This window comes from Numenius arquata, chromosome 5 (assembly GCF_964106895.1).
Source record: "Numenius arquata chromosome 5, bNumArq3.hap1.1, whole genome shotgun sequence".
Taxonomy (NCBI): Eukaryota; Metazoa; Chordata; class Aves; order Charadriiformes; family Scolopacidae; genus Numenius; species Numenius arquata.
Genome location: NC_133580.1, coordinates 41,743,569 through 41,757,280, shown reverse-complemented (window position 1 = coordinate 41,757,280; position 13,712 = coordinate 41,743,569). Strand labels below are relative to the sequence as shown.

Below are 13,712 nucleotides of genomic sequence, written 5' to 3'. Positions count from 1 at the left end.
GTGCCAAATGGAATTATTCTCAGATTTCTTTATAGGATTTAATTTCTTCTGACATGCAATAGCAAACTCTAGAGTTGCATTGCTCTGCCAACATGAACAGAGAAACTGACTACTTGGAAAGTAGGAGTTGTAAAATTTACATTAGCATGAAAAGCCTGAGCTGAATTTATCTGGCAAACCAAGCATACATTCATAATTATTTAAAAAAATGTTTCCTGTTAATCCTCAAAAGGTTATCTACTCTCTGTGTCCTTGTAATAAACAAAGTTACAGATATTGAAAAATAAATAAATAAAATATGGACAAAAATGCGACATTAGTATTACTGGTACTTCCATCAGTCAACTGAAATCAAATGCAGGATGTGTGGAGGGAGGTATAGGAAAAGAAGGGGATTGTATATACTGGTTGTGTTTTACAAGCAAACGGTTTTGAAAATATCTGGATAGCTGCAATTATTGATGCAGACCATATGTATTCCATAGCAGACCAATGCAAAATTTTAATTCTTAGGTGAAAATTGTTTTCCTAATCAGTTCAGAGACAGGTGATTTTTTTTTTCCTTTTCCCCTAAGAAAATCAAGATTTGCCTTTAAAAAGGAGAAGGGGAACATCCCCACCCAAATTGTGTTGTCATTATCACTGAGCTAGCAGTTTACATTATTAACTGTCAGTGAAAAATATACCAACCAATATAATTTTCTTCTTTGTTTTAGGTTTGTCAAACACTGCAAATACAAATATATGTTTCATATATAATCAAAAAACTATTAATTAAAAATATTTGGTGCTTGCTAATTCCATTTCTTAAGGACCCAGTAAGATGATTCTTTTCTGAGGGTAACATAATTAAGAATTCACATCTCCAGTTCTCACATCCTCATTCCTGTATTCTTTTCTTATTGTCCTTGGGCTTTTCCTTTTTTCCCTCCTTCCTTCTTCCTCCTTTTCTCTTTTTCCTTTACCTTAAAGTGTGGAGTTCTGGAGTTAAGAGTAATGTTTTGAAGTTCTTCAGAAGCTGAAAATTTTAAGGCCATAAGAAGACTGAATCAATTGTTCTGACCTACGTCAAACAGGTCCCATAAAATCAGCACTGTGAAAGTGCATAAGTGTAAGCTGTGGTGTATAAAAATGGCTTTTTAATATGTACCAATGTTGAGGTTCTGGTGCTTGTTTATAAAGGGGAAATTTCAAAAAAAATTCTTAACCAGTTCATAGATCTCTTAAATATGTTTTTATAAAAAGTTTGGATCTTGGTGTATAATACTGAAGCTGAAATGCTAGGCCTGAAAAATTAAGGAGGGGGGGGGGGGGGGAGTAATTAGAAAACCCCAAACAACAGAAACTAACAAAAAACCCCACATTAAAATCAGAAAGAAAATATTTCTTATTTTTTGAGTTCAAGATGATGAACCCTTTGATTCACTCAGAATGTGTAAGACCCAGGTACCAATCCCTAGTTTGAATCAGGTACATTAATGTTTTAACTATGATTTATGATTTAACCTATATGCTGTTTGAGACTCTAAGCAGTAGATCAAAAAGTTATTTTGTGAGGGAGTTAGGCCTTCTTTTCTAAAACAATCATGTTTTCTGATTTAAAAAAAAATATTAAAAACACCTGTCAGTTTTGCGTATAATGCCTTCAGACCATCTAAATCTAGACTGCATTCCCAATTCAATTTTCTAAAACTTGTTAAATTCTCTGAACTGAATTCTTAGTTATAGGTTGCAAGTGAGATTTGGGTGGGGAACAGTCTGAATGCACAGTGAAAAAGAAAATAAAGACATGATATTTTTCATTTCAGGGAAGATTTTTTTGGGGGAAAAGGTTGTGATCTCTAGATGAGAAAATACTCAAGATTTGAAGTATAGAAAGTTTTTATACAAAACAACAACAAAAAAAGTTATATAAGAGAGCAATATATTGGCAATAAATTTAACTATGGTGTAAAAAAACCATAAATCAAACCAAAAAAATCCTAGTGTCTATGATGATAAACAAATTCAAGCAGTCTGCTTCATTATACATTCTCCTGTGGGGAGGAAGCTGGCAACAGTCTTTCTGGAGCTGTTAATGAAGAAGTGCAGGCAAATGATCATAGACTCTCTCATAGGCAAAGCATTAGCATATGAAAGCAAGTTATAAAACTGAAGGAAATAATTATTGATTTAAAAACAAAAATCACCTTTAGGTTTCTGTTGTAATAACACTAAGACAACTAAGCAAAGATTCACTGTCAAATGAATGTTTTCTTTCCATATTCCTTTACTCATTATTCGTGACACGTATTATGATTCTTAAATGTCAAGTCCTTCAACAGAACAGAGTTACAGTGGAATCATGGTTAAAATAATTGCTCATTTCTATCTTTTTCATGCATGACAAAAATAACTAGTTTCTCAATTTAAGTGTAAAAGTACTATGCCATTTCTATCTGAACAGTAGGCTATTTAACAAAAATTTAGCTTGTAACAATAGTTTTAATGTCATCAAATATTTTTTCAAAAGGTCAAAAAACCCTTTTCTATATGTATTGCTGTTGGTGTTTGAAGGCATATTCAGTGATGCTTGTGTGTGTCTGGATGCAGTTTTTTTCAGTGACATAGCTTGTGAGTTATTCTATAAAATGCTAAATATATGTCAACATTCAGTGTCAAAGAACTCTGTCTGTACTTCACCATCCCTTTCCAAACACTGCTTATAACATTCAGCTCTCTGTGTATTGAGTCATTTGCTTTAATTAACAAAACAAGCATTCGACTCAGAATAGCAGTAAGCTAGGGACATTTGTTTTGTAGTTGTAAAAAACCCAAACCACCAACCACCAGCACAAAAACCACCACCAAAAAAAACCCCCACATAAATAACCCCACCCATAAAACCAAAACTTTGAGTGATAAAATGACAATATCATGCAGGAATCCTATTGAAATAGTGATGTCTCTGAGCATAATAGCCACAAGGATATTTTATCCATGGATTCTATGAAAAAGAAGGGAGAAGGCATAGCACAGGCAGCCATTCACTCAGCTATGGTACCTAAAGACATCATCAGTGAATGATGTGAATCATTCAAAGGCCTGGAACAGGTAAGTGTGCTTCAAAGCAATATCTAATATACTCAGCATAAGGAATGTTAAATTAAACTAGTCTCCAGACTGCACTGTAGCAGTTAAATGTTAATACACTTCATCCTATGTGCTGTTTTGTTCACAAATACCTTTGGCAGATATTAGGCAAAAAATTTTAGACAGCAATAATATTAGCCATTTGCTAGATATGTAAGTGTGGCTCTTTTGAGGAGGAGCCATTCTTCATTCTTCCACTAATAACTTGAAGTGCAACACTTTGAAAACATGCATTTAGCTAGTGAGGGAGGAAAAGTTAATTGAACTTACTACTTTGTACACTTTAGAAAGAGATAAAAATAAAAAATATCCAACTAGGAAGTCTCCTGGAGTTATTCAGGTGGCTTTTTAAGGAAGGAAATCCATTTGTATTGGTTCATATAATCAAAGTTAACAAGTAAGCATTAAATGGAGTTCTTTTTTGGTCTTTGTAGTGATAACATGATCGCACGTTGAAGGCTTGGTAGAACTATTGTCTGTGTTACTGAAGTGCTAATACAGAAAGCTGTAGTTATCTTAATAAAGGCAAGTTATTGACAGTCTTACCAGGTGGATTAATTTTTAAGTGGGTTATTTTCTTCTTTCAGTGAGCAACTAGCAGAATCACAGAGCACAGAGTTGTGCAATGTGAAATTTAGTTGCCCAGACAACTTTGGGGGAAGAAATAGTGATATATGTATATTTTCTGAATAATATTTTGAGTATATTTAAGGAACAAGAACTGAAAAATTAAAGAGTTCATCTAGATTTCAATTTTTACATTTAAATTTTAATCTAGAAGACTGAAGATTGTCAGAGTGAAGGGCAGCTTGAGTGAAATATGAGCATAAAATCACTGAGATTATGTTCTCTAGGAAAGAAGAAGAACTGGAAAGTGGGGACTGAAAAAAATGAATCCCAATAAATTGGGAAAGTGGTAGATCATGGAAGAATGTAATAGTCGTAATGGACCAGAGGTTAATCTAGCCCAGTATTTTGTCATTGATAATGTTCAAAGGTTAGAATGGAAGAATAAGGCAGCATATAGTAATATTTTTTTATCAAAGTTCTTTTCCTGTGCAGTTTACAGATTCCCTAAGTGAGATATTGTAGCTGAGTTTTCTGTTTTTAAAAGCTTTTGATAGACTTTTCTGTGAATTCAAGGAATTTACAGGGAAGGTTACAAAGTTTGTGAAGAAACAAATAAGGAAGAACTGATTGGGCAATTAAAGGTCAGAGACCTTTGGCTGCAGAGACCATGAGATGGTAGAGTTTAGGAACCTAAGAGGAGGCAGCAAGGCAAAAAGCAGGAGCACAACCCTGGACTTCAGGAGAGCAGACTTCAGCCTGTTCAAGGACGTGCTTGAAAGAATCCCATAGGAGACCATGCTGAAAAGAAGAGAGGTCTGAGCGCTGCTTGATTTTCAAGGATCGCCTCCTCTATGCTTAAGAATGGTCCCTCACAAAGAACAGGAAATCAAGGGCAGCCAGACGCCTGTATTGATAAACAAGGAGCTCCTGACAGAACTCAAATAAAAATGAAGAAAGGTAGAAACAAGGACAGGTGACCCAGGAAGAACCTGGAGACTATTTGAATGTGAAGATTAGGAAAGACAAAGCTCCCCCTGGAACTGAATCTGGTAAGGGACATGAAGGGCTTCAGGGCTGTATCAGCAGCAAAAGGAAAACTTAGAAAAATATGCTGCTGAGTGGGGCACGGGATCTGGTGACAAAAGAAGTAGAAGAGGTTGATGTACTGAAAATCTCCTTTGCCACAGTCTTCACCCATAACACTTGCCTTCAGGAATCCCAGATCCCTGAAATCAGTTTACAAAAGCAGTGCTTCTGTAATGAATCACAGAATCTAATGAGACACATAGATTTTGTAGCTTGGTGATTATCCCTATTCTAATGAAACTGACACTTGTTGGATACTTTGGGCTGTAAGTGTGAGTCTGCATGTGTGTGAGTGTATGTGTTGCATATAATTATAATGTGTATATGTATATATTTTATAGTACTGTTTCCTGTGGTTAATCACAAGGAGGGGATATTTTAAGTTATTTAAGGATTTTAAAGGGTATTTTAGAGTCTGTTTAAGTTAAGGAGTATAAAATGGCTATAAGTTGACCAAGGATAAATTAAGGATAAAAATAAAAAGAGAACTGTGTTGTTTACATAAGAGTACTGAGAAGCTTTGAAACAGCTTTCTAATACACAAGAAAGGTAGTTGAGTTTATGATAGACTACATTAACATTAGGCATATGATTATTGGTTCCCTTCAGGAACAAGGGCTGACCTACATACTGTAGAAGATCTGGCATACTTTTTCCTAGTGTGAAACTGGCTGTGTTTTGCATGTTTTTCATTGAAGTTTACATACTTTCATTTCAGAATTAAATATTTTACAGAAGAAACTATCTACTAGGCTGAAATAATTTTTTCATAGTTTTACATTTCTATTTTGTATACTTTGCTCAAATAATTTAATTGCTGCTTTATGTAAATACACTGCATATATAACAATAAAAAGATTGCTAGGTGAGACTGAAAAGAAACTGTCAATAATTGTCCTTGAAAAAGTAAATCGTGGAATATAATGTAGAAAAAATAACTCAGCAGGATTTGTACAAACACTTTAAAAGCTATGAGACGTAGGCTGGAAGAAGCTAGATTAGACTAGGACTGTTGTTTTAGGGTGGTCCTTGTGGACATGAAGAACATAAAACACTGACTATGAACTGTTCCATACACCTTTACAGTAATTGGCATAGTTGACAACTGGTTGTAAATTTTAAATTATATTATATTAATTAAAATTGAACTGAGAATTGAACTGGGAATCAAAACGATATTTTTTTTCTGTGTATCTGCTCATTTCAAAGGAGACCACGCTTCCACAGGATGTGATTTACCTTGTTAAATTGTGCAGAGATTTAGTTTTTCTATCTGATCAGATCCAACCCTAAATAGCTTTTCTTCTGCAAATAACTATCATAGCTGAATAAACAAACATATTACTTCTGCAGAGTTTAACTAGTTGTTAAAATAAAAGTTGTATTTTCTTTTCCAGACACAATATGTGGCAAGATCAAACAACTCCACCATTCACAAATATAATATTTGTTTTTCAGATTATTGTCAGTTATTCTGGTTTAATATTTGTGATGTTTGATATTTGCACCACAGCTTTGTTGCCAAGATGATGAGCATAATTACTGTAGAGATGCAGGCATAATTATGATAACGTTGGTTTTAATCTTTCCCGGTAGGATTTTGGAGATGATGGGTCCTTGTACATTACTAAGGTTACCACAACTCATATGGGAAATTACACCTGCTATGCTGATGGTTATGATAAACTCTATCAAACTCATATTCTCCAAGTGAACGGTAAGGAAAAATGTTCTAATTACCAAGTCATTAGAGACTTAGATTTGGATTTTGTTAAGCAGATGTGTTGATGCTGTTTTTTTTTTTTTATATTGTGTTACCACATAACAGAAAAAGAGGTACAATTATTTCTCCTTATTGGTTTCCTGTAAATAACCTTGCAAAACAATAAAATATAATCATTTTCATTTATTACTTCCATATGAATACTAGTTATTAAAAGAAGTAAAGATAGTCCAGAGGACTTGCTCTGTACTGTGAACTGTTCACCTGTGAGGATTTTTAGTATGTTATCTTTTTCTCTATACATATAGCTATATACAGATAAAGTAGTTTTTAGTATTAATTTAATAATAAGTAAAATAAGTGCATAGGCTTCTAAATTCACATTTATTATTATTTATTTTGAACATTTATTATTATTTTGAAATCTAACCATGATTTTAGTAGATTAACTTGGGGCAGCTGGATTTGAAATATTGATCTTTACATTTTCCTACATCTGTTCAAGTTTTAAGGACCACTTCCCTGAACTCTCTCTGGGCAAAACTTAAATGCAATTGTTACTGGTGCCCTGAATACAGCCTTTTCCCTTCTCTTGAACAGTAGTACCCTCTCCTAGTTCTTTTTCCTATATGTAATTTTTTTTTTCCAAATTATTTTAAGCAGTCATTCTTCTCCACTGATGAATGGTCCAAGGGTCCTGCTGTGCTTTATCCCCAGTGAGCTTTAATGTCTCTTTTTTTCTTTTGAGTGACCTTGTGCTTTCCTGTGATTTCAATTTGCATATTTATCTTTGACTCTTAAGTCTACCCTTCTTAAGTCTACCTTTCTGCAGTGAACTACCAGTATTTGTCATTCCCTGTTGATACTTAATCCTATCCAGAATCATATTTGAACTCAATTTTCTCCTGCATATTTGCTTTGCATTAACACGCTCCAACTTTCTCCTGAAGCGTACTCTAGACCTAGTTTCTTAGCCACTGCTGTTGCCATCATTCGTTTTGTTAATTGTTAGTTGCAGAAACCCTTATTATAATTGACTTTTCTTGATATTTCTTACCCAAAAATGCTGAAATATTTGCTGGTGTTCATATCTTTCATTGATACTCCCACCAAGTGCAGATTCCAAGATTACTTTGTCTTTTAATATGATTAATTCCTCTTTTAATAGCCTTTTTTATTTTAACTTTCTGTTGTTAATATCCTTCACACTTTAAATGACTTTGACCTTTAGTGCTTGTTTGCAGCTTTCTTAACATTTTGTATCTGCCATTGTGTTTCTTCAGGAAACTGTCTTAGAATACATATCTATCCATCTCTTTTAATTATTTTTTTTTTTCAATTTCTTCCCCTCCTGACCCCCAAAACTTTGTAAATGGAGTGTCGTCCCTGAGCTAATCCATGGCATCGGCATCTTTTCCTCATTCAAATTTTTCTTCAGAGATTATTTTTTGTCATTTAAAAATTCAAGTAGCGTATACTGGCTGAACCAGTCAGAAGACCAAAGTACAGTTTACTCATATTTTAATTCCTGCAGACATAGCAGAACTTTTGGTGAGTTGAGCACATTGGAAAGTCCTTGACCAACTTTCTCCTCCTCTGTTTTATGTGTTCTGGTTTACCCTAACCTATCCCAATGTGTTAATAATCCTGAAAAGGTGCATTGCAACAGTTAAAATACTAGGATTCTTTGTGTTTGGCTCAGTTCAGCATACAATGAGGCAAAACACTTAAGTTGAAGAGGGCTTTCTGAAAGACTAGAAAACCAAGAAACAATTTGGGAGAGGTGAAGGAGGACAACTGTAGATTTTTCTGGTGACAAAATATCTGTCAGGAAATTGTATTTTTCCTCTGGAAACCACTGTAAACCTTTATGGTGCTAATCACTACTGTTGCTCCTCTGGATCATTTGTATAAATTTAAAGTTGTCCAAACAAATTCACTAGTCAATGTTTGCTCTGCTCAGATAGCTGCTGTTCCACAGGTCATCACTGGAGTGGTACCTTCCAACACTATTTTGATTTTTTGGCAAGCAAGGAAAAAGAGAAAGGAGTTCCTTTGAGCAGTAGGACCATTTACCAGGCATATTGTGGGTAAATGGACTTAAAATCATTGAGATTAATGGTCAAATGAACAGCTCGTCCACAATTTGGATCTGTACTTCTAAGCAGCAATCTTTCTAAACACAGGCATGATGGTCAGTACTTGTAGCTGTGATAATGACTAACTCATATAATTATATTTGTATTAACAGGAGAGTCAGACAAAAGGTTGATGAGATAATGAGGGTTTGTTGATCACAAAGATCTAATGTGAAGGTTCAACGGAAACAATGTAATTAGATTTTAAGTTCTTTATTTCAATTTGTGTAAATCTAGATATTCTTAGAAAAAATATTTATATATTTTACATCAAGTAGTTTGCAAATGCTATATATATAATTTTGATTTCTTTTTCTTTTAAGATTAAATTCTTTAGGAATTTTTTCTCAAGTTTTGATTTGACTGGTACAGTAGTAAAGAACAATGAGCTTCTTTTAGAGTCGCAACAATACAGGTAGTGAGCACTGTAAAAGACATGCTTTATGTTGTTTCAGTCTAATCTTATACAAATAATACAGTAAATATTTTAAGCAATGTTATAATAGGTTGATATTTAACCCTTTTTCAGATAAACTATGAGAAAAAAACCAAAATGCAAAGTTGTAATGGGGCAGGAGTAAATGTTTCATTATTAGCAGTTACATTATACTTAAAACTTTCAGTGTCTAATTTTGTGATGTTATGAATCTGAGGCTGTATGAATCTAAGCCTGTCAGTTTGATATATATTTTTTTTTTTCTTCATATATCTGTGATGTTGAGATTCATTCCATCAGGTATTTTTTCTTTATAATTGACATCAAGTGTCATAAACCCTTTGAATTAGAAAGTCTGTTCTCAGACAATGATAGGTGTATACAGTGGTCTTAGTATCACTGAAGACAAAGAGATGTAATTCAGTCTCCCATAAAATATTTATATCAACTCCATAATTTCTTTGTTAAAACCTATCTTTAGTTAATTTGTATTTCAGAAGGATTTGTATAATTTCCCTTATGCTTGTTTATTAGCCATTATTGAATGGCTGCTGTTTTTTCCACAGCAGCCATTCAAAAGTTTATAGGGGAATGCTGGTAGAGTTCTTCTAAACAAACTAGTAAATGGTGGTCAGAGCAAAAAATCTGTAACAAACTCAGATATTCTTTTAATATGGGTTGTTGTATTTGATAGGAGGTCACCTGTCTCTAAAATGCCCTTTGACGGTATTAATATATTCACTTAACCACAAATTGTATACATCGGTAAAGGGAAAAAACAGAATTTGAATAATAAACCAGGATTTTTTTCTTTGTTTGTGTTATTGCTTATGTTAATTGAAGTGTTAAAGGAGCATTATTAAAAATAACTCTTTCTTATTACTGTTCTTAGGATTTCATGAATGTGATATCTACACCTGACACAAAAAAAACCCATGAAAATTGCTATTGAAAAAGCTGAAATACCTAGAAAATTAGCCTTTTCGCATTAACTCAGTGATTATCAAGTTACAGATCTATGCTGTCCATAACCAGAGATGTTAATATTATTGATCGCATTGGCAGTTATAGACATGATACCTCAATGAGTTTAAATATATTTTTTTTTTTTGTAACTCAGTTTTTATATTTTACAAGCATATACAGATCACAGCCTAGATTTTCAAAGTGTAAATTTGAGGAATTTCATTTCTGGAAAGCTGCTTGTAGACAAACACACAAGGCCATTAGCCATCTTATAAACAAAAAGGAAGACTGCCTTCAAATTCAAACCTGCTCTAAAAATGGTGTGAGTTCAGGGAGTGTTACAAATCAACTAAATATATATGTAGCACCAATGTGACATTTTTCTTTCTGTATTAACAATGGTATCCTACTCCCTGAGCTTTCACATTGATTTACAAGGCAAGTTCTTTGCAGAGAGGTGATAAGAATTTTTCCCACCTTAGTTCCAAGACAAAAGGCCTATTAAAAAACCCCAAAATTTTTGTACTTTAAGGTAAAGAGAGTCCAGACCCTCAGCCAGATATAAATTGATGCTTCATAGTGTCTGAAAATATTTTACCACCTTTGTTCTTCCAAACAAAATATCTCAGTTTAATCAAAAAGAGTTATCATATACAGCAATAGAAGAACCTAGTTCACTATATATATTACATGTTTCTTTCTTAAACACATACATTCTCCCGGGATTCCAGACAGCTTGAACGGACTATTTTTCTTTCTTCCTCCCCACTCCATTAGACCTGACTACAATAATCTTCAGGGGTTTTTACAGTAATTATAAGATGTCTTGAATAGTTTCATATTCACCATATTGGGAACCAACACTCTCACATGGCTTTTTGAACTGAATGGTAAGGGATGTAGGATTCATTTAATTACAAATGATTCTGCTAAATACAACCATGCAATGTCTTTTCTCCCTTCCCTTTTAACTTATGTAATGACCTCTCCCGTATAAAGTAGGCTTGTTTAGGTTAAAGCATTAGAACATACCTCTTTGAAAGTCAACGTGAACAATCACATATTTGTATACTTAAAATTTGCTTTCTGGTAATATTTATGCTCAGTTCCATTGAAATGACCCCAAAGACTTTACATCAAACTTGTCATATCAGACTGACTTTTTAGACTGAGCCCACACTGCACTAATATTTTAATTGCCTGCATGCCTCAGTTGCACAGTTCTTGGCGACATATTACAGGTAGGCTCCAAGGTACTATGAAATAAAAAATGATAATGCAAAACAAGGATTTAAAAACTTTTCTAGTTGTATAGATAGCCAATCAGACACAGATTTGCTGAGGAAAGTGGGAAATGGCAGCAATTGGAGGAAAGATAGGGCAAGAAATAAACTCTAGTGTCGTGCAAGTACCTTTGTGTCTGGGAAAATACAGCTAAAAGGAACAGGATCTCTTCAGAAATACGGGATAGTAGAAGAAAACTCAGACCTGCTTTCACTTGAGCAGGCCCTCACCTTCACACCTAACCCTTGAGCAGTTAATTTAGCAACAATTGCATCTCGTGATGCAGGGGTTGATTTTGTTTGTTTGTTTCAGAAGTATTTGATTTTGGTTATAATGTTTTCTAAAACACTGCTAAGAATAAAGTTGCCCCCAAAATATCATCTGTCTTTTGCCCAAGCAAAACTAATACATGCCTTTTCCTATTCAGTGAAAATTCTCCAAATTTGGACTGTTAAAAAAATTCTCTTCACACGCACTCGGTAGAAGTCTGCCAAGTTTTTATATGCAATGAGAATATTTCACTAGCACAAAAAAGACAGGAAATATCCTGTCATAGGCAGTCAGAATGCAATGAGTTGCAATGCCTTGCTATTGGTCCTAAAAGTCGTTTGTGTTTTTGAGATGCTTGAGAACATTAAATGATGGCAATCCTGTCTCTAAGGAGATGGAGCTCCTTACTAGTCTTGAGGCAAGGTGGAGAAATAAACTATTTGACTTTTGTGCAGTGGGAAAATCTACAACATGGAGTAGGCTGCCTAAAGGACCTACTGTAAAGAAATGCTGAACAGGGCAGACAGGAAGATTGGACCCTAGGAACAGAGGCAGAGTAGGACTGAGAGTGGAGGTGCCAAAAGAGGCTCAGGCCATGCGAGAGTGCAGTTGAGTGGGGAAGGCAAGGTCTCAGTGTGGAACACACAGATTCTAGGGGAGAGGAGACAGAACAGGGAAGAAGTGGAGGGGGAACAGGAATGGGAGTATCAGTCTTGAGAGGAAAAGTAAAGTCCCTTCCAGAAAATCAACAAAAAACTTAAATCCCTGATTTTTTTTATACACTCTTTCTCTCAGCTGGTAGTCTAGCAGCTAAGCAACTAGCAGCCCTAATTTTCACATTTTTAATTTTCTTCCATGTTTTTCTTACATTTTTGCTGTTTGCATATTGGGGTTATGTGTAATTTTCCATGTATATTATTTGAAAAGACACCCATTTCTAGCTGGGTTTAAAATATCCCTGAAACATACTGATTTTTGCATCCTATCTGAGATACAGTACCTTTGTGTATTTCTTGCAGTGTAGAAATCTGAGGCATTTCTATACTCTAATAGGACAGCATGCTGGGACATTTCTTGTAAACAGTTGGATAGCATTTGAAAATATTTAATCTCGTGCCAAAATAGACACAGCTAATTTTTGATCTTGTTATCGTCTTTCATTATCAACTGATACTTCATCCTCTACCCAGCTGTGTTTTCTGACATCAGATAAGTATTCCACATTTTTAAAACTGCATTGAACAAAACTTTAGAGAATAGGAAATATGCCTCTTTAACCTTCATTATGGTTAATTTTTTTTTATTGTTAGAAACAGCCTCAAGCAAGTTCTCTCTGTACATGATTAAAGAGAAGATCAATAATTATTAATCTAAAAAATCTACACAGTAAGATTTTTAAATCTTGCTTAATCATTGATTACCAATAGGAATATGTCCGCTGTGATGTCATATGCCCTCTCTCTGCCAATACTGATACGTGGTATGTAGCAGTTTTTCAGTTGGCAAACACATACTGCAGCAATTTTCCAAAGCTTGGAAAAGTCAACAATTCTCATATTTTGCTAATAATAAAACTCAGAAGACTAGTCTTATAGATGTCCTGTTTAACATCATCATTAATGATCTGGATGATGGGACAGAGTTCAGTAGGTTTGCAAATGACAACAAACTGGGAGGAGTGGCTGATACACCAGAGTCGTGCTGCCATTCAGACGGAACTTGACAGGCTGGAGAAATGGAGCAGCAGAAGCCTCGTGATGTTTAGCAAGAAGTGCAAAGTCCTGCACTTGGGCAAGAACAACCCCATAGACCAATATATGCTTGGGGCTACCCAGGTGGAAAGCAGCTTGGCAGAAAAGGACGTAGGGGTCCTCATGGAACATGAGCCAGCAATGTGCCCATGTATTAAAAAAGGCAATTGGTATCCTGGAGGAGGAGGTCCTGTCTGAACATCAGGAAACACTCTTTTTTTTACTGTGAGGGTGACCAAGGACTGGCGGAGGTTGCCTAGAGAAGTGGTAGAATCTCACTCCTTTCAGATATTCTAAAACCTAAATATGGCCCTGGGCAACTTGCTCGAGGTGGCCCTGCTTGAGCAGGGGGACTG

The 13,712-nt window shown here is 34.8% G+C and overlaps 1 protein-coding gene across 3 annotated transcripts in view; it reads left to right on the top strand.

Moving 5' to 3' along the window:
- Positions 1–13,712, top strand: part of FSTL5 (follistatin like 5) — a 291,423-nt gene that overhangs the window by 207,652 nt on the left and 70,059 nt on the right. For all 3 annotated transcript variants that reach the window (XM_074147435.1, XM_074147434.1, XM_074147433.1), the window contains exon 7: positions 6,385–6,505. In XM_074147435.1, coding sequence (XP_074003536.1) covers positions 6,385–6,505 — 121 coding nt within the window. The remainder of the gene's footprint in view (positions 1–6,384; positions 6,506–13,712) is intronic.